This window comes from Panicum hallii, chromosome 3 (genome assembly GCF_002211085.1).
Source record: "Panicum hallii strain FIL2 chromosome 3, PHallii_v3.1, whole genome shotgun sequence".
Classification (NCBI taxonomy): Eukaryota; Viridiplantae; Streptophyta; class Magnoliopsida; order Poales; family Poaceae; genus Panicum; species Panicum hallii.
Window position 1 is genome coordinate 61,174,565 of NC_038044.1, and position 20,434 is coordinate 61,194,998.

The 20,434-nt window shown below is 47.1% G+C and overlaps 4 protein-coding genes across 6 annotated transcripts; 1 reads left to right on the forward strand and 3 right to left on the reverse strand.

The window, feature by feature from the left end:
- The first annotated feature begins 323 nt into the window (after positions 1 to 323).
- Positions 324 to 2,184, forward strand: LOC112887355 (ethylene-responsive transcription factor ERF118-like). Its single transcript, XM_025953500.1, has one exon. The coding sequence runs from the start codon at positions 684 to 686 to the stop codon at positions 1,872 to 1,874; it is 1,191 nt and encodes a 396-aa protein (XP_025809285.1). The 5' UTR covers positions 324 to 683; the 3' UTR covers positions 1,875 to 2,184.
- Positions 2,185 to 2,346: 162 nt separating this feature from the next.
- On the reverse strand, positions 2,347 to 6,203 carry LOC112887354 (GDP-Man:Man(3)GlcNAc(2)-PP-Dol alpha-1,2-mannosyltransferase). Its single transcript, XM_025953499.1, has 7 exons — positions 5,866 to 6,203; positions 4,669 to 4,955; positions 4,075 to 4,261; positions 3,847 to 3,915; positions 3,561 to 3,754; positions 3,363 to 3,472; positions 2,347 to 2,839 (listed from the first exon to the last, which is right to left on the reverse strand). Exons 1-7 carry the CDS (start codon positions 6,154 to 6,156, stop codon positions 2,595 to 2,597), a joined length of 1,383 nt encoding a protein of 460 aa, XP_025809284.1. The 5' UTR covers positions 6,157 to 6,203; the 3' UTR covers positions 2,347 to 2,594.
- Positions 6,204 to 7,200: 997 nt separating this feature from the next.
- LOC112883993 (aspartic proteinase nepenthesin-1-like) lies at positions 7,201 to 9,008 on the reverse strand. The gene has a single exon (XM_025949273.1). It carries the CDS (start codon positions 8,781 to 8,783, stop codon positions 7,431 to 7,433), a length of 1,353 nt encoding a protein of 450 aa, XP_025805058.1. The 5' UTR covers positions 8,784 to 9,008; the 3' UTR covers positions 7,201 to 7,430.
- A 1,431-nt stretch (positions 9,009 to 10,439) lies between these two features.
- Positions 10,440 to 14,955, reverse strand: LOC112883795 (BTB/POZ domain-containing protein NPY4-like). 3 transcript variants are annotated; one of them, XM_025949021.1, is made up of 5 exons: positions 14,788 to 14,955; positions 13,771 to 14,110; positions 12,740 to 12,809; positions 11,283 to 12,476; positions 10,440 to 11,190 (listed from the first exon to the last, which is right to left on the reverse strand). In XM_025949021.1, exons 2-5 carry the CDS (start codon positions 13,830 to 13,832, stop codon positions 10,621 to 10,623), a joined length of 1,896 nt encoding a protein of 631 aa, XP_025804806.1. In that variant the 5' UTR covers positions 13,833 to 14,110; positions 14,788 to 14,955; the 3' UTR covers positions 10,440 to 10,620. The 3 variants fall into 3 exon arrangements, with proteins under 3 accessions (XP_025804806.1, XP_025804808.1, XP_025804807.1); XM_025949023.1 differs by having other exon boundaries at positions 14,714 to 14,792; XM_025949022.1 differs by lacking the exon at positions 14,788 to 14,955 and having other exon boundaries at positions 13,771 to 14,284.
- Between the last annotated feature and the right edge of the window lie 5,479 nt (positions 14,956 to 20,434).

The window sequence follows — 20,434 nt, forward strand, 5'->3', positions numbered from 1 at the left end:
TCTAGCGAAAGACCACAAAACAGTGATCCAAAAAGTCATGACCTTTGTTTCATGTTTTGGCGATACAATCCTATTGGCACCTGAGGATCAGATCCTCCTTATCATCAACATTTTCTTTTGAAAACCTTCTTATCTTCTAGATGAAGATCTCAATTACATATCCTACCTCCGCGAGAACCGCAAATGTTACATAGTAAGTATAAATGCCCGGTTTTTTACACTACTAGAGTCTCGTTCATGTCATATCCACCTGTCAATGACTAAGCCAACACAACCAAAAACCCTCCTCCTTACCTAAGCAAAGATCACTCCCCTAGTAAAAGATAGAATAATTAAACAACAACAATAACAAATCATCAATGGAGTAGCAAATTACCCAATCCCTCTCACTAGATCTCCTCGTCTCCCTCCATAATCCATGTGTTAAGCACCAAGACTACACAATGCTAATCCATCATCAGCAACAAGGACAACAACAATCAAACAACATAGATTACACACATACACACAACAAATAGTTAATGCACAAATTAATGAGCTGCCATGAACAATCAACGCAAGCAACAAAAAGGCCTCATCTTCACTTGTCTCCACTCCCTCCTCTTCTCCCTTATAAATTGTAGTGCTCTTGCTCGTCATCGATCGATCTCCGCACTCCAAGCTGAGCTCGATCGACTGCTTCCATGGCGAGGAAACGCAAGGCCTCCGACTCCGTCGACATCGAAGTGGGCAACGACGTGCTCAACTCGCCACCGCTGTTACCGTCGACGGACGCGTGCGCATGGGTGTCGGTGGCGGTGGCGGCGGCGGCACAGCAGCGGGGGAGGAAGCGGTTCGTCGGCGTGCGGCAGCGGCCGTCGGGGCGGTGGGTGGCGGAGATCAAGGACACCATCCAGAAGATCCGGGTGTGGCTCGGCACCTTCGACACCGCCGAGGAGGCCGCCCGCGCCTACGACGAGGCGGCGTGCCTCCTCCGCGGCTCCAACACGCGCACCAACTTCTGGCCGCGCCCTTCGCCGGCTGCGGTCGCCGCCGCCGCCGCGCATCCAGTGCAACCGCCGCCGCCGCTGCCGGCAGTGGCGTCGTCTCCGGCGCCGGCTCTGCCGCCCAAGGTCACCAACCTCCTACTGCTGCGGCTCAGGGCCCGCAACCAGCAGCTCTTCAACGCCACCGCGGCGCAGCAGGAGGCCGCGCTGCTGCAGGGCCCGCTGTGCGAGGGGAAGTACGGCGGCGGCGACGGCGAGGAGTGCGCCTTCCAGGTCGACGACTTCTTGAGCTACGACTGTGGCAGCAGCGACGGCAACAGCTCGCAGGAGATGGAGGACGAGGAGGAGGAGGAGGAGGAGGAGGAGGAGGAGGAAGAACTGGACTTCCAGTTCATGGACCAGCACGCCGCATCGCCGACCGCGGGGTGCGAGGGCGGGCTCTGCTCGCCGTTCGACGTGGTGGCGGCGGAGCTCGGCGGTGCGGTGGAGGCCGACGACGGCGAGCCGGAGTCGGCCGTGCAGGAGCTGATGAGGAGGCGGATGGACTACGAGAGGAAAATCTCGGCGTCGCTTTACGCGCTCAGCGGCGTCTCGGAGTGCCTCAGGATGCGCCACGGTGACGACGCCGCCGCCGGCGTGCGAGATCAGCTCACCGGACTGAGGGAGGCGTGCCGGAAGAAGCAGCGAGATGAAGTCCAACAGCAGCATCAGGAGCAAGCGCCATCGCCGGAATCAGCAGAGGATGGCAATGGCAAGGCAGCACAAGAGGAGTGTTCTGCCGGCAGTGGTGCCCCGGAGGCCGCAAGCTCGTCGTCTGAGGCCAGCGACGGCGATGGCGACAGCGATGTGTTGCTGTGGAGCTCCCTGGACTTGGCTCCCATCTGCTGAACTGCATGGTTTTATCAGATCAGAGATTGTGTGGTATTTTTGTTACATGCATGGCTGATCACTAAGATCAGAAAGCCCTGGTGATAACTTGCTTACCCATTTGTTTTATTCAACAAATAAGTTCATCAGTTCAGTTGTGTGAGAGGAAAAAAAACTAAATGGGAGCAAAGAAAGAGCTATACTGGAGATGTAAAATTCTTAGTATTCATGGAACATCTTAGTGAAGATCATTGACAAATGGAACCACTGAAATTCTTCAAGTGGTCGAGGACCCACCAGCCAGTGGTGCAATTTCACAAGAATTTGCTCAGTTCAATGTTCATGTACAAGAATTTTCCCACCATTTAGTATCACAAATATGGACTTATCATTTGAAGGAACAAACTCAACAAGCAACAGAAGTGGTGCTAGAAAGATTCAGAAGAGTGGCCATGGCCACTTGGCAACTGATATGCTGCTAATCATACAAGTATAGCACCAAACAAAGTTAAACGATATCATTTCTGTGATCTGTTTTCTGTGCAGTAGTGGTACACAAAGCAATGTACAGTAGAAGTATAGTACCAAACAAAGCTAACGAAGCACATACACCAGCTGTCTGGAAAAAGCTCAAAACAAAATTCTGCCGGTGCAGTATGCAAGCAACATCCAGCTTTCCTCTTCATTCTATCATGTGAAACTTGTTAGCGCTTTCAGATTGTTAGAGTTAACAGCAGCTCGTCAAGCTTCCCTCGGTAACAAAATTGGCTGGACAGCCTCAGTGAAATCTTCATGGAACCTCTGCCCTGAAAATCTTTGGGCACGCTTCCGTGATGCAGCTGCCATTTCTTGCCTCTCTTGTTGTGACATGCTCAAGACCTTGATAATTGCATCAGCAAATTCTTCTTTCTTGGAGGCTAAAAATCCTGTTTGATGGCCGTCCTCATCTAGCACAATGTCCATCATTGGTCCTGCAGATTTATGTGCTGCAGAAAGTACAGGGGGTGTCATGTTTCCAAGATGTGCCTATCAATGATATGACTCATCCACCAATCCTCTAACTTGGTGACATCAGAAAACCTGTCTAACCACTCATGCTGGTGTTTGGTTCATGACTTTAAAAATATATATATTACCCTCAGTACTTAGGGTGTGTTCGTTTGGCATTAGACCCCTCTAAAATCTTTAGAGTGCTCCCCCCCTCTAAAATCTTTAGAGGAATCGCAGTCTTATTAGAGGCTGAATTAGAGGGCTGTTCGGTGCCGGACCTCTAAAGTTTAGATGTTTCGGATTTTAGAGGGGTGAAACGAACACACCCTTAGCCTGAAAAAGCAATAACGAGTGTACTCGAATGTGGATATGATGTTCAGAGAAAAACGGCAATTTTTTCAAATAGTTAAAACTTACAAATCCCTTTGAATTAGGAACGCATCCTACCGACACTATTCTTGGGAGAATGAAGTGGAGGACATCAATGAAGATCAATAGTATACTCAGCCAGTTACTTACCAATTGGAATAGCTCCAGCTGCCATATACTCGACAACCACTATTCCAAAATGCTCATCTGTCATTGAATGAAGCCCAGCAATGGCACCTCCAAGAAGCTGTACCAACTCCCTGTAAATACATGGACACGCATATTAATTTTCCATTTAGCAAAGAACATGCATAGTGCTAAAATTTTTGTACAAGGTTGAACACATACATGTAAGAGATATCCTTGTGGAATTCGACAAGCTCATCTATGTGTAGCTCAAAGGCTCTGTCCTTAAGCTTTTGTAGTCTTTCCAGATCCTCTTTATTCCGGCAACTACCGACAAATTGAAGCTTTGGCTTAGGAAAGTGAGGATCAAGCCTTGTAAGAGCAAGTGCAAATGCCTCCAGCTGAAGACCATGGGCCTGGTGGAGCAGCAAAGTGCATGTTACTCTGAACTGGGTGGATGGTAGATACGGCTGTATAAGAAACATGACATAATATTAAATTGACACACCTTTTCTGGGCGGAACTGTGCAACTGATATAAGAACAGGAGGTGTTGTTGACCTTTCCAGGGGAAGCATCTGTTTTATTCACCAAATATTTCTATGAACAGAACTGTCTCCATTTAATTACATAATAGGTTGGCATGGAAATAATACTATACATAAAAAAATAATTGATTGGTTGATTGGGATTGATACGAAAATATAGCAACATAGATGGCTGGATTCTAGACATGCCTGCAGAGCAGAAGTATCACATGGAGGGTACACCCTCTTAGTACGCTCTGGGATCTTCCAAATATTAACAATATGAGATTTCGTCCACGAGGAATTAACCATGACAAGATGTGCACATGAACCCACCAGACCATATAACCAACTGAACATGGTATAGTAGAGGATTTTGCATCGTGACAGCCAAATGCTACGGTCAAAAGAGTATACAGTTAGCTTTCATGGTTTATATCATTGAAGATCTGATATGCAGCTATGGCAGGCAACTGCAAGACACATTTAGATTGCCAAAACTAAACTAAGTTGGTCCATTTTAGTTAACTAGTACACAACAAGTAGCCAAAAATTTCTTAATCATTTTTGCACCATTGCATTAATCCATATAACTAGCATAACTCAAGTAGGAAGAAACATGTATATCAGTAAAGAGAACAGGACAGATGACAAGATTCAGGAGAATAGGCACGGATAGCTACAAATATTTGACCATTAAAACATGTACTGTAAGATTTTGATTTCCCAGATACAACAATGTGCCATGGTCTGCTGAGTAACATATATTGGTACACCAATAAGAAGAACTGAAATTATGCATACCTTCCAGCTATACGAGAATTGTTGTTGTACATAGAACTGCGCTGCTTAACACGCCCAACCATATCAGAACTGATTGTAGGGTAATGAGTGTAGGAGATGACTTTGCAGCCAAATAGTCGAGCCAATGGGTATGTAAAAGCATAGCCACTTGTATCAAAGTAGAATTGGGGGGTAAAGTTGGTTAGAGCCTCCCATGCTAGATAAACTGAGCCAAGACTTTGTCCAATCATTGTAAAATGGGGATATGTGCTTGCTTCGATCCACTTTCTTTTATTCAAATGAACAACCTGAAAATGCAATTGAAGCAATTTAGTGATAGTGCCAGTATGTCACATCTGCCAAAAAATATTCACTAATTTTGAAAACGAAATAGGAAGGCACCACAGCATACACTCATATGTAGAACAAAAGGCATCATATGTTTCCCTCATTCCAGGAGTTAATAAAGCCATATACTACATTCTATTTATGCTAAAATGGCATTTGAAGATGTTTAAATCTCTGCATGCTGTAAGGCAATGCATCCAATGTGAAACTCAAGTTATAATTCAAAATTCAAGATACAGTAGCCTTCTTTTAACTAGATTTGGCATCATTGTTGTTTCGTCTCACTATGATTCTAGTTTTATCAACAGTGTGTTCAGACTAGGGACGTAACCACATTTTTTTTCATGAGCAGTCTCCACCAAAACCAATGCCTACCAAGATCTAATTTTATGTTTGACATACCAAAGCTAGCAGCAGCAGCAAGACAGGGAGCTGCGTAATCAACTCCAGTGACCCAAAACTTGAGTTCACGCCACATAGTTTCGCAAGCAAGGTTACCAACTCAAACTACAGAAGTCTATTTAAGGTTGTGCAGCAGCAATAGTAAGATTCATGCAGAGCCCTCATGCAAGAAAAATTCATACAAGACAATCCCAGTATCATTCAGAGTCAGTAACTAAGCAGGTCCTACTCAACCAACTTCTAAAGCGGCGCCATGCACAACTGAAACAGACGTAATCTCCAGATCATATTTAACAAGAAATGACCAATCAGACGCACCAACATCAGTCATTGAAACTAAAACGAAGTAATTCTAATTTAAACTAAGCCAAAGTAAATCTTCAGGACAAAAAGCAGCTCGGACCGCCAAGATCCATTTTTTTCACTGCGAAGAACAAACCCCGATCGACCGGGCCGCAGTGTTGTTACCTGTGGCGGGCCGAGGAGGCGGACGCCGAACCGGTCTAGCGCGCGTTCGGCGAGGCCCTCGGGCGAGGCGTCCGCGTCGCCGGTGAAGACGGCGCAGGGGAGGCCCGGGCGGAGCTCCTGCACGGCGCGCACCGCGCACCAGAGCACGCGCTCCCCGCCGCCGCCGTCGTTGGTGTACGGGTGGAAGAACCCCGCGGCCGGCGTGGGCCGGCGGAGGATGCGGAGGAGGCGCCTGAGCGCGGCGGCGAGGAGGGCGGAGAGGACGGCGACGAGGCCGGCCAGGATCGCCATGGACGCGGCACGATGCGAGTTTCCGTGGGCTCAACCGCTCAAGCACGGTGGCTGGCTCTGGGTTTTGGGTTGGCTTCTGTTGGGCTAACAGCCCATGGGCTGGATTGGAATTCAGTCTGTCGTTAAAAGAATCGTCGTTTTGGCGATGATTATTTATCTCTTATTTTATTAGCTTGTGAATGAATATTTGGTGGCATTTCCGAAATGAGGTCGGTTTTTTATGCGGGTTAATGATGAAATTGATTGCTTTGTTTCTATGGCACAAATAAATACCTGTCCACAAATTGATTTTTCTAGGACTCTCTTTGGTTCCGATTTTAAGTCATTTATGACCTTGACGTAGTTTCCATCACGATACTTTTGATTGATTTTTCATGCAATTATGTCATACTAAAAAATATCCTTAGAGTATTTGTTAGTGTATAATTCATTTTGTGTTCAAAATTTGCACAGGTATTAAAATGCTACTCCAACCGCAAAAAAAAATATAAGATGCTTTGTCCTAATTGTAGATTCTATCAAGAATTTATAACATCAAATTAGTTTTATTAAGTTCTTTATAAATATATCTTCATAGTGTATTTATTTTGTACTATATATGCTGATATATTTTATATCTAAACTAGTGAAGTTTTAACTTCACACAAAACTAAAATATTTTAGAGAGGTAGAATGGTTGAACTCATCTAAAAGGTCTTCTACGTGAAATTAGAGACTCTATACATATGACCACAAAACCATTTGAGTACGTATAAGAATTAATTAAACGGTTAAAATCACAATGGATTAAAGAACCTATAAATACTTTAATGATCCAGATATATCTGCTTTTACTCAATCTCTTGTTTTGCTTTCTTTTTTACACACCTCCTAGATTCTACTACTTAAAATTAGGTAATATTTTCAAGATGACACTAGAAAAAACGCAAGTAATATTGAGCACTACCGGATGGAATAGGACCTATTGGAGAAACAATTCCACCCGACCTGTACCCTTCGCGAAGGGGTTTTCATGGTCTATTTCGCAACAAAGAGGCTTCATCGAAAAAAAGCCATCAAGGTTGAAAGGTTAAAGGAACCCACTGTAATCTTCACACCGCAGTTCTGTAAAGACCATTATGCCCCTGGAATATTCTTAGCATACATACTGTTCATCATCTCCCTATATGTAAAACCAACTTTTGAGGAGTAAAGATAGTGATCGCTTGATCTTATTTCACAGACGACGCGTTTATATATCTAGAAATATCATCGTCACTTGATGATGATCAGAGTCAGAGCGTGCTGCAGTCGGCGGTCTGGAAGGAGAACCGCCCCCCGGCGACGTCGAAGAGGAGGTGCATGTTCTGTTGCTGGAAGTTGCCGATGATGCTCTGCTCGTACCCTTCGAGGATCGCCATGCACGCCGTCGACTTGTCCACCGGCGCCCAGTAGTTCCCCGGCGGGAGGGCCATGTCCGCGCCACCGCCGAAGTGGAGCACCAGCGTCGGCACCACCCTGTCGACGTCGCCCCGCGTCACGCACAGCGCCAGGCCGCTGTCCGCCGGCGGCGCCACGAGGCTGCCGTTCAGCTGGCCCGCCAGCTCGTCGCGCAGCGGCTCGTACGCGGCCTCGGCGAGCGATGTGAACGGGCTGCCGGAGTCGATGATGACGCCGCCCGCCCAGTACCCCTTGTCGACCTGCCGGAGGTCGAACGCCGAGCTCGGGATGGGCAGCTTGGTGTCCCCGACGGTGATGCCCTCCAGAGGGAGGTAGTAGAACGTGCTGAAGGGGAAGTCCTTGGGGCTCTCCACGAACGGCATGGACGTCACGGGCCCGCCGCCGCCCAGGCTCGCCGCGGCGCCGACGAGCAGGTGGCTCGACGCGCCGTCGTTGTGGAAGTAGGGCGTGAGGCAGTAGGAGAACCTGGTGGCGCCCGTCTGGGAGACGAGCGAGAGGCGGCCGCGGCCGAGGCCGATGAGCCCCGACGCGCCGTGGAGTGCCCCCGGCGTGACGCGCGTGAAGCTCACGCACCCGAAGGCGAGCGCCGCGCTGCCGGACTGGAACGCGAAGGCGTCGGTGCCGAGGAACCCGATGACGCTGCCGGCGCCGTAGCTGGCCACGAACGTGCAGCCGCCGTCCAGGGCACAGAGGTGCCGGTAGTTCGCCGCGCACGCCCTGTCCCGGCACGGCACGGGCGCGAAGCTGCCGGAGGCCGACGCGTTGAAGTAGGGCAGGTCCTGCCGCGCGCAGACCTTCCGGAGGCACGCCGTGGACTGCGTCCAGATGAGGTCGCTGCCGGTGTCGATGAGCGCCTCCGCGCGCTGCGGCGGGTCGCCGACCAGGTACTCCGCGATGTACTGCCGGGTCGCCCAGTGCACCAGCGCGCTCACGCCGCCACCGCCGCTGGTGGCGCGCATGGAGGCCAGGCGCTGCCGGCTGGCGGCGACGGCTCGCCGCACGCGCTCCTCCGCGGTGTAGCTCCCCTTGGCGTCGACGTGGGTGAGCTTCATGCGGATCCCTGTCTCGGCGCCAGTGCCGCCGCTGCCGCTGCAGGTTATTAGGACATTGCTGAGGCAGAAGAGCACGAGTGATACCAATGCCGTTGGCGCCATTTTCGATTTGAGCTTTGTTCTCGGAGACCTCATTGTTGCAGTTTTTGTTGCAGCTTATCTGTGCTCTGGCCTTTGTATGCATGCATGCATGCCGTGCAGCTTATCTCCAGCTTGTGGGTGAGCAACGGGTGGCCATGTCGAAACGGCTGACTACGGGTTGACTCGCAAGTCACTATTAAAACATAAACTGCCAGAGTTTGAAGACTACTGGATGCTGCTGCCAAGGCGCAAGTGCACAAGCAACACGTCAAGATCTGTCCCTTTCTTGATTGATTCTATTTTCTTGTCCAACTTGGAGCAAGATAGCTTACTTACAGTCTGTTTCTCTTCTTCCTCATCTCTTCTCTAACTCAGCATAAATCACCTATATTTTGTTCTTATCGTTGGACTAGACTGTGACGTGGAACAATTGATATTTTTGTCGCCTTTATTTAAAATTTAGAGTAAAACAAACAGACTGACAATTACTTATATTTGACTGAGTTCTTTTACAAGCTTGGTTTAAAACAAACCGAAACATCTTGTGTTTTGGAACGGACGGAGTATGGATTTGCACTTAAATCTAATGTGTCTGCAAGGCTAGTTAGACGTCACGGTCATGATCGAAAGTTACAGTGACGTCGAAAGTCTACTTGACGAGTCAACCAGCCGTCCAACAAAGGTTTTTGCCCTCACCGCTAAGAAAGGATGGTTCCAACAAAAGTGACAAGTCAGTAGTGAAGGGATTGTCAGCTTTCCTTAAAGGATGGCTCCGAGGATATGGAACACTGCCTTTTTTTTTAATTTGGAGTTTGCACTAGTTTTATGGACAAACTTCAGTAACTGAACCCAGGCATATGCCGGGCAAAAAACAGAGTTCAGGAGAGAAAAAAAATCAAAGGCTAAGATCTTGTTTAAAATTAAGTTAAGTGCACTGCCGGTTCCTAAACATCTTCAAAGAGTTTCAAAGAGTGTCGCTTAGGTTCCTAAACTACTAAGTTGCACATACGAGTCCCTAAACATACTGAATTGTTTATTTGAGGTCCAACACCCCTGCTTAGTGTTGATCCGGTAATCTAATTGGCATTTAGCCGGCATCCATGTCATCCAATTTTTCAATGTCATCATTCTTAACTACTCTTCCAGTACTATCTCTCTCACGGCGAGAGGTCAAGTCATCCATGGAGGGCAGAGAGCAGCAACTGGATGGCACAACTAAAGGTACATATGTGTGACACCATATGGAGAAGAATATGATGATATTTCAACATTGAGTGGCATAATTGACGGGGCCTGGAGACCTTAACATTTACAAAGTAAATCATAGAACAGAGATCCTCTGCAGTACTGCTCTCTGCAGTTGAGCCGCTGACGTATGGACCCGGGCTTGCACGCCCGTGACTCAAGTGCATTACTGCAGAGGATCTGGTTCCAAATCATATATTCATATGCACATTGCCATCAATGGATACATCGCTTACAACTAAGAGAATAGCATCATTAGTCTCTGAAATACATCCATAAAAATGTGAATGCCCATGCTGAATCAAGGACTCCAATCCGAATGCACAGATTTTACCGCAACAAATCTAATCGACTAGTAAGTGTGCAGGCTCCAGGTATTTGGACCCAGCCAGAGTTTCAGACGTATAATGTGAAAGAGACTATCCCAACAAGATGTTTTTTTAAAAAAAAAAGAAATTGAAATCATATTCCAACCTTTCGTACTGCTACGAAATCTTACACAAGGTATATCTCTAAGTCCCAATATTACACCTTTTCTGCGATTATAATGGACAATATATTACACTAAAGTATTTCAGTCAGCAAATCCAATCCAAATGTTTTATGTATCAAAACCATCACTCCAGAAAAAAAAAATATACAGCCACTACGACACGGAGTGCCTCGTGATCCGTGACGGCGTTGACTTGGTCTCCTCCTGGTTGAGGGATCCGGCGGGGCTCTCCGACGTGTCGTCCGACCCGCTGTTCTCCCCGTTGCTGGCCTTGCCGGACCACAGCTTCCCCAGCACCCTCTTTGCCGGCGCCGGCACAACCGCGCCGCCCTTCGCTTTCTTCTTGCCGCCGGCGCCGTCACCTCTCTTGCTGGCCGCCAGGCTCACTGACCGGAGAGAGCTGGCGTCACCGCCAGACGTGGACGCCGGCGCGCCCACGACGCCGGCCCACTGCTCGTCCTCGGTCGCCGTTGTGGTCGCGGATCTTGAGCTGCCGCACGAGGTGCCGTCCTCCCTGGGCAGGAGGAACGAGTGCGCGGCGGACGGAACAGCGGCAGAGGCCGACGACTGCCGGACCTGCTCGAAGAAGAGGACCTGCACCACCACGCGCAGGGGGAGGCGCTCGTTCTGCACGGCGTGCGCGCTCGCATCGGCGGACAGCTTCCGGCAGTCCATCAGCGCGCATATCTGCTTCTTCTCGCTCTTCGACAGCGTTGGATGCTCCTGCGTTTGCAGACCATGCAGCATCTGAACATTTTCCCTAATGAAAATGCAGAAAGATACGATGCAGAATTGCAGAGCAGCATTATGCATACCTTGAGGTAAACATCAATGGCACGGTAGAGCGCGTCGTGCACCGGTCGAGATGCAGGAGGCAATGATTCAGCGAGCGCAATGAACTTCTCCAGAGGAAGGCCGGGGTCCTTGGCGATCTCAGAGAGATATGCATCGATCAGCTTTGTGACAGCGCCCAGCTTTGAAGAGATGGAGATAGAATTGATCAGGTTGTCAGCTACATCCATGGTGTCATCATCTTCCTGCAACTTTGGCTCACTCCCATCTTTGTGATGCAGCATGAACTCCTCCAGTATTGATGTGACCATGTCAACATTGTACATTGCATCATCACTTGAGTCTGCAGGTAGCAAAAGGTCTGAGACCGAAGCTCTGTCCAGCTGCGTGCCAATTCTCTTGATCAAGTCTTCGCGGTAATTCTCACCGGACCCCAGCAGGCATGAAGCTCTCAGCAGCTTCAGGAGGAGACCACAAGAGACTGAACCTTTCTCAGCTGGCAACAGGGAGATGGTGGTTTCAAGAGCTGCACAATGCTTTGTGCAGTCAAGCCCATTGTTGACGGCATTGTCAAGGGAACTGAACAGCCGCCGGCACGCGTAAGCTCTCAGAGCTTCACCGATCACATCGCTGCTTGTCCTCCCCTTGGCCTTGATGGCCAAGATGACTTTCTTGTACAAGCACACCTCAAGGTCACAGAGGTCCTCCACCCACCAGTCTCTAGGCACTGTCTGCTGCTTCCTAACACCGTTCCAGTGCGAATCGAGACCGCTCTCTGATGGAAGCTTCTTCCTGTTGTAGGTGTATGACCAATCAACCTCTGATGGATCCATGGAAGCCTTGGAGGCGATGGAATCGACACAATGGTTGATCACCTTCAGGTTCTCAGTCCATTGCTGAAGTGACTTTGTCGACTGCAGCACAATGATCGAGTCCTTCCAGGTCCGGAATATGCTTGCGGACAAGAACACATCAATCTTGTAGATGAGGTTTCCCTTGTCAATCGTCTCGAACATCTCAAGATACTCAGCTGCACAACGCGCTGCGAGGACATTGTAGGCGTTCAGCGTGACAATCATTCCGTAGCAGAACTTGGCGCAAATTTCAAATGCCGCAGGTCCACCGGGGATATCAGAGATATCTACTTCATCATTGCTTTCCTCATTTGTTGAGGCTACCAATGTTTGTAAGCGGGAACTCTTCGACAAAAGAGGGAACTGTGTATTTAAAACGAGGCATCTTATCAATCACAAGTTCACAGTTATGAAGTTAAGTTGTTTTGATTTAATTAATGGCAAACAGAATATTGGATATAGATCAACCATCACTGATATTAATAAAGCATGTGTCAAGAGTAACTACAAATAAATATTTTCTTTCAACAGAATGCAAAGATAAGACATCAGAGACTGAAGGTTTGAATCTTAGTTTTGTTGTTTTAAGAGGCTTCAAGTAGAAGATTGAGCTTGTAGCCTTGTACCTTGTGAAGATAGAACTTGACATCCCCAACAGTGATAACAATATCCGTTGCCAGCTCAGTTGTAACAAACCTGAAAAGCATTAGGATTACACCAAATTAGTAAACTGAGGAAAGTCAGAATATAAGTTAAAAGAGCATTCATGATGAATGCACAAGGTAAAGATAGAATGGTAGATGAAATGAAATTCCAGCCACTAAATGGCTACGTGTAAGAAAAGAAGCGGTCATTTTAGCCTGAACAAAGTACCAAGAGCACAGCAATAAAGTGAGGAAAGCAATTCCTGAAAGCAGCCCCAGGCACGACAGGTATACCATACCTAATCAAACCGCTAAGTGGACCAAGGAAAATGATTTGACAACAAATCGGTAACGCAAAAGGTTAGTGAAATTATAGAACATCGTTTTCCAAATGGACCACACGGCTATCAATCAACACCCTGTGATCTGATAGATGTAACACTAAAAAGCAGCCTACGAGGAAAGGTGAACCAGGAGATTGGCACATGCTCGCGAGTATATATAGAAAGCTGAAGAACAGATGCCATTGCTAAACAATCAGAGATGATGCCTCCTGTAAAGGAGATCAGTGTAGATGGAGCCTTTTAAGTGCCATCATGAGACCCACTGCTTGACAGCACAAGTACTCACTTTCAGAGAGATACTCTTTCCGGTGCCAATCATAGCCGGGTGGAAAAATAATGCAAAAGTTCAGTGCAAATGTTTTAGAGCCAACTCAGTTACTGTAATAGATGTATCATCTCTAGGATAGAGAAGTAAAATTGTTCAAACAGCTTTATTAACTGACATTTGCAGTACTCCCAGACTGCAAACATGAGCTTCATATACTTGCATGAACAGCTTTAGTAATGGACAATCATACTGAGATAACTCGCAAACAATCATTTCTCTCACAAAAACAAGAATTCAGGTGAATCAAGCTAACAATTGGAGGAATTAAAAATCCAGAACTAAAGCCATTTGCGTCTTTATATTATGGAAACTGAAGCAAGAGCAGATAAGGACCACTTCACCTGATGCTGTTCCCATCTGTCTGAAAGACATCCGGCTTCGATCCAAGCTTCATGTACTTCATCTTGACACACCAAGAGTAACCTGAATCACCTCTCTATGTTTGAGATTCCACCCTTCCCCTTCTCCTCCACTTTCTCCTCACCAGCCACCACCAAATCAGAACCAAGAATCACCAATGGCCCATCAGCTTCAGAGATCCATCTAGGCGTTGGTGTCCCCTTGCTCTGTAGCCAAGAAACCCAAGTAACCTCTCTCTAGATCGGCGAAGTATTCAGCAAATCTCGCCAGGCTCCGGGTCCAAGAAAGCACGCGATGCCCGCCCGAGGAATCCAAGGGCTCCTGCAAGTTGGATTGGATCGGGAAGACGTAGTCAGAGAAACCGGCACCGGCAAAGCACAAGGGCGGCGGCATCCTGGGGTGAGGGGACAGCGGGAATGGAATAATCGCCGAGGCAATGGGGGATGGGCTGCAGGGCGCACGACGGCGTGGGAGCAGGCGCTAGTGAGGCTGGAATTGGAATCTTATTCAGGTTGCAGTGGAGAAAATAAAAACCGCCTGGCTGGGAAGTAAAGGACTGGAAAAACAGTTTTTTTTTAGGAAGAAAAATTGCAAACAGTTAAGTTGCTTCTTTTGAACCGATAAGCAAGTGAGAAGAAAAATTTGTATTCTGAGCCTTTGTGCAGAGGGAAACGAACAGGGCTACTCAAATTTGAGAAAAGGAACAGAAGTATGAATTTTTGTAGAAACAAAATGCATGAGAAACGAGATCAGGCTGACAACAACGTTTGGATTCAAGAAAACAGGTAATGGCTGTAAAACCCTGTGAATCCAAGAAAACTTTGGCTTTAAAAATACACACTGCTACTCAAGACAAGTTAGGAAAGAGTGACTGAACAGAGAAAGCACTCCAAGAGAAGAGCAGCTGCAGCTCTATGCTATTACCAGGCTGATCGCTTCAAGAAGACCGCACAGGCTTCATGGGGAGAAATGAGAGGAGCGCAGGCAGGAATGCTTACCAGCTCCTCGGCCTCTAAGTTGAGGAAGGATCGATGTGGAAGGAGGAGGAAGCAATAGAGCAGAGAACTGACTGACTGACTGGGTATGATTTGCTTTGCTGCTACTCCAATGCAAAGGAGTGATCATGGAGTTAGTTTAGTTTAAAAGCTGCAGGGGTGGGGTGGGGATCCCTAGGGGCCAGTCCATGTACTCTATTGCCCTCTCTTTCTCCCATATTATTCTTTTTTCTATGCTTTTCTCTATTTCTCTCTCTTCATTTTGCTATAACTTGTTCGTTGTTTTTGGATTTGTTTGGAGGCATAATAAATTACCATAAACTAAAGCAACCAATTTTTGTGCCCAGGCTATTCTCTGAAGAAAGAGAGAGGGATATTGAGTTGAGCCGGGTCCAGAAACGTTGAAAAAATTGCACACGGATTGCATCAATGATTTTGGGAGACAAGCCCATGCTGCGACAGAAGAATGCAAATTTGGTGTCGGGTATGTTCATGATATCTCACATTCGAGTGACAGGGAAGGTTAGGATTAGGAACTGTCACTCGTCATGTATAGTACTGTACTGAACCAGTAATTGAATCAAATTACATGAGATGATGAGCAGAGTACTGAACCACCAGCCCATGCAATGTCGCAGATGAGCAGAGCAATTGGGTCGAGAGCTTTCGCTTGATGCCTGGCGTTGCTATCTATCAGTGCAGAATAATTGAAACAAGGAAACATCCAGTTTCAGAAAAGAAATAAAAACTGGAGTGACGTTGAAGGATAGAATCAATCAGTCAATCACCTGATGTAGTGTAGTGCTAAAGAAACCTCTGCTGCAAGATCATGTTGGATCACCTCATTACTCCCCTCTGCTTTTGACCAAGCTACTATATACCTGTTTGTTTACATCTTCAGTAGCTGGTTCAAGTCATCACCAAGACCGTTTGACAATCAACCTTTCTCTAAAGTTTTTTTTCCCTCTTATCCGCTCAATGTCGGCATCTAGGTTTGACTAGGAAATTAAATTTCTTTTTTTCCCCTGTAACTGATAAGCTCTTGCAAAATCATACCGTTTCCCTAGCTTCTTCTTTGGAGAAGCAGTAGCAGAAGTTGTGCAAAGCAAGGTCACCGTCTTCTTGTGATAAAATAGGAAGCTCTTCTACCCGTCTTTTAAAAAAAAGAACAAGTGAAATGGCGCTTAGTTAGTAAGATGTCACCATATCCATCGCCTCCTAACGTTTTCCAATCAAGGTTTTGAAACCTTTTCTTAAGCATATTATTATTGCACTTTGTGATCTAATACTCAGGCTATCTCACTTCACCTTTCTTGCATTGGTCCCCTCCCCTGAATCTATTCTGCTTTGCTTGGTCCCCATCCAAACAATGCAGTAGTAGCAAATAAACCATGCATGGCTACACTAGAAAAATACTGTATGGTTTTGTTTTTAGAAAAAGGGAAAAGATATAATAGACAGTTGAGGTGGCAGCAGTGGAATTAAACAAACATCAAGTACAAGGCTTCCCTCTTTACATGCACTACTGTAGTACTGTATGTCCTGCATTGCAGCAACTTTCAATCTGTCACACCATGAACCTCGAGTTCTTTAGAGCTTGACACATGGTGCTGACTCCCCCCACCTTGTGATGAGGAACCTCTCCATTGTTTTTGTGGGCACCGGGCAACGCCGTGTACTACGACTAGGCCATATGATGATGCATCCCTCTGCATTTCTTTACACTTGTTCTGTGTCGCAAGATTTGGAGATCACTAGTTCAGTTCGTCAGCATCGACTGCCCCAGGTGCATGCAGGTGTAGGTGGTCTAGGATTCTTGCACCTGCGCTTTGATAGGCTCACAAGTCCCCAATGGCCAATATTTTGTCTGCATAGATGACAGATCTGTAGATCCATCAGCAAGCATATTTTGCAGGATTGGCCGGCCGGCTGGCATCGCCAGTCGCCACGGACCGTATATACAGGTGGTGGCTGTAGCCGTCCGACCGACCAAAGCCATGGATTCGCAATCTCGCATCCTCTGACAGAATCGATGCAAGTTCAGCAAACCCTATCGAGATTTCCTGTATCCTGCAGAAATCTGATCCGAACTCACAGGAGGTTGGGCACTGATCTGAATTCTGAACTCACTGATGGTACAGTGCTGCTGCTCAGAGGAGGTGAGGCGAGGTGTGGTGTGGTGTGGTGTGTGTGTGTCCCATGTTGAGCACGACAGGCATCCCCCACCCACTTTGCCGTGTGTCCAACCCAACCACGGCTCGGCACTCAGCAGCTCAATCAGTCAGGCCCTGTCCTCAAAAAGAAAGACTGATCTGACTCGTGATCGATCCGGATAGCCTAACCATGCATTCCACAGTCATGTCAAGCGACAACGTCGAGTCAAGTGAGACTTGGATCCCTCTACCGGTCGTCTCGTGTGATCTGGGAGGGACGACGACGAGACTCTGGGCTGGGCAACTCCTAGCAAACCCTAGCGTTTGTCGCCGTAGACGGAATGGAATTGCGTGATCGATCTCTGCAACTTCACCCATTGTCACACGGAACAATCATTGGGCTACGTACGTTGAGATCGATCGATCTCCACGGCCGATCCAGAGTACTTGCTGGTACATGTCAGTCTCTGTCACGGGAATGATTGAGGTGTGTGTGAAGATGCTGGATATCGTCCACGTCCACATGGGCTCGATCTCATCGAGAGAGATTCAGAGTTTCAGACACCAGGGATGCATGATAGATCGTCGTCGTCCATCACGGCCATCAGATCTTCCTTATCTCCATCCCAAGATTACATGTGTGATCGAATGGTGCTTCGTTAGATCTCGTTTCGAGTGTGGACAAGTGAACAACCACGAGCCCAGGACTGTGCATGCATGTTCGTGGATGGATCATTGGATGGTTGGACAGGTTCAGTGGGAACAGTGCCAGGACTGGATTCTGCTGCAGCTAGCTTGGAACTTATGCATGGATCATTGGTGGTAGTCCAGAACTCTATGTGTGGCGCCTGCAGCTGCATTCGTCCTGATGCTACCCCCGCAGACATGGAGGTCCAACACATGACACATGCATATCCAGCACCTTTTGGCTGCTGATTGTAGGTTCTGGAGGACACTGACCACATCTCAACTCAACTCGGCCAACAATTCCTTTTCTTTATCTAGTCTAAAATGTAATCTTGAGCATGCCACATCACACTTTGGATTAAACAAAACCTGTTATATCAAAAGGACACCAGCGCCACGTACCTGAGCTCATGATTAAACAGAAGGACTGTTTAATTGATTTTTTTCTACAACATAAAAGATAAAAACAATAATTATTTTAATTTATAGGAGTATTAGGAGCATGCATTCCATTATAATAAGATGGGCGCAAAGCGAACCTATCTAGAGCCATTTCTACTGAGACCGGTCCCAATGTAGGTTAATTTCATTTTTATGAAATGAGATGCCAAGATGTGTTTTAACCAATTAATTACTGCTCAATTATGTTCTTGACGTCAAGTATCGTAGGCGTTAATTCCGCGCCACGTAGGAGATCTTGCTGAGAATTGCATGCACACATATCTTGGGCCAATTTTGACACCATTATTCTTTAATGCTTGTAAGAGTTGTGTCGTTCTCTCTTTATACAGTAGATTGAGATTAGCGTGTAACAGCACACATAACACTTGTAACAAGAGTCGTCCATTGATTTTTTTTTTACCTCACACGCTAGAACACTACTCCTGTGAATTTTGATGGAATGAACCGCCATTATTAAACTAAGCACACAGCATAACACTCCTGTAGTGGAATTGCTGTGGGCCGAGTGGGGGGTCTGGGCCGTAGACGGCGATAGGTTGCAACGTTGAGCCCAGCATGACAGCATGGGCCGGTTTCGCTCACCCCTCAGATTAATTACCTGTAAACCCGTGGAATTATCACAGGCAGGATTACAAGGCAATGTCCAGCTATGAACCCAGGGCCGATTTCCCTTGTACTGCAGTCCGGGAATGTTGAAAAGAATTTGTATGTATCAGCTTGACGTAAATTTGGCACGGACCAATTGCTAATTTAATTGCATTAATTATAGCTAATTGATAGTTAGAATTCATTAGCCTTGATTAGTTCAGAAATTAGTTCATGTTTAGCCTACTACCAAACATTGGACTAAACTTCAGTCCTAGTCCATCCAAACGGGGCCTTATTGACTACTAATAATAATTATATCGTCCCCAATTTCAAATACAAGTAGTTAGTCACACACGCCGACCGATATAGAATCCCTTTATCAATACTAATCTTGCAGTGATATATAATTACTGACTAGTAATAAAACATGCTAACTGTCACTAACCGATCACTTATGATCATTGTTGGCATATGCTAAGGTGGATGTCGTGAGAATTTCCGTGAACGTACAAAGCCCGCGGTATGTGCCATGACTTGTCAGCCAAGCGTTCGCCAGCATGTCCCTGCTAGGTAGGACCGCGTAGGAGTAGGCTGCTACCTGCAACCTGTGCGCGTGCTGCCGTGCTGGAACTGTTTCCGCCGCACCGGCCTGCTCAGACGACGACCGTCAGAGCTTTGACTTTCACGAACCCTACTACAGAAGTAGAATAGCTACAGCGACATCTTAAGATGAAATTTTGAAACTCAAGGTAAAGATTAGCAACGTACAACAGCACCAACTCGAAGAGAATGTTCTACACTGCTACAGTAAGTAGTAGCAGTACTGTATAATTTTCTTTCTTTACTGCGATGGATAATATATGTTGACGTAGTCCTCGATCTCCATCAACAATTCCACCAGAGTTGCGTACAGGCAGATGAGATCACGCCTAACCGGCCGGTCAGTACGGCGGTTAGTTGATCAGGAGGACTGATAGATCGCTGCTTGCACACTCTCACCAATCAGGCAACCAATGCAAGCACTGGCCAAGAAGACGCATCTGCTGATGGATCGGATGCCGTCTCATACGACTGCCGTGTGCATACCAGCTGCACTTTCAGTTTGGCCTTTTCGTCCGGCAACCAGCTAGCCACAAGCAGCGACTTCTCGAATCCGGAACATAGCAAATAATAGTCAAACAAAGATCACCATGGGCTAGTAGCTAGCGTTCCTCTCTCGTCGCCTTTGAATTTCCTTGCAAGCTACTACCATCTCTCTGCTGCCATCGGGAAGACTGGAACGATGGTTGATCCATGCATCACTCTTTGGAACAGTACTACTCGTGCCACGGTATCGATCATGATCAGTATTGTAGAAAGGAAATGTACGCGCTGCCACACGGTAGCTACACGCACACGTGCTTGCTGCTGCTTTGACGGACGGAGCCTAAGCTTAGTTTGCGACTCGGGTTTGCCCAGGTGGGCACACAAGCTAGCCAAGTGCATTTTACAAATCTCGTGATTGGTTGGTTGCCAGGCTCACACGGCAAGCAACTGCCTTATCTCACTGCGTGGATCACATGCTTTGTACTAGTAGCTGGTATACTTGCTTCCCTGTAATCTCTAGTAGAGTACTGAATCAGAAAAAAGAAATAAAGAAACTTGTTTTTATTTCATTCGTAGTTTAAATCGCCTTCGGCTAAGACGTTTAGTGGCAGGCTAACCTGCCATTACGGTGTTTAGCGGGCTAAATACCATAACGTCTGCCATTCGCAGCAGCT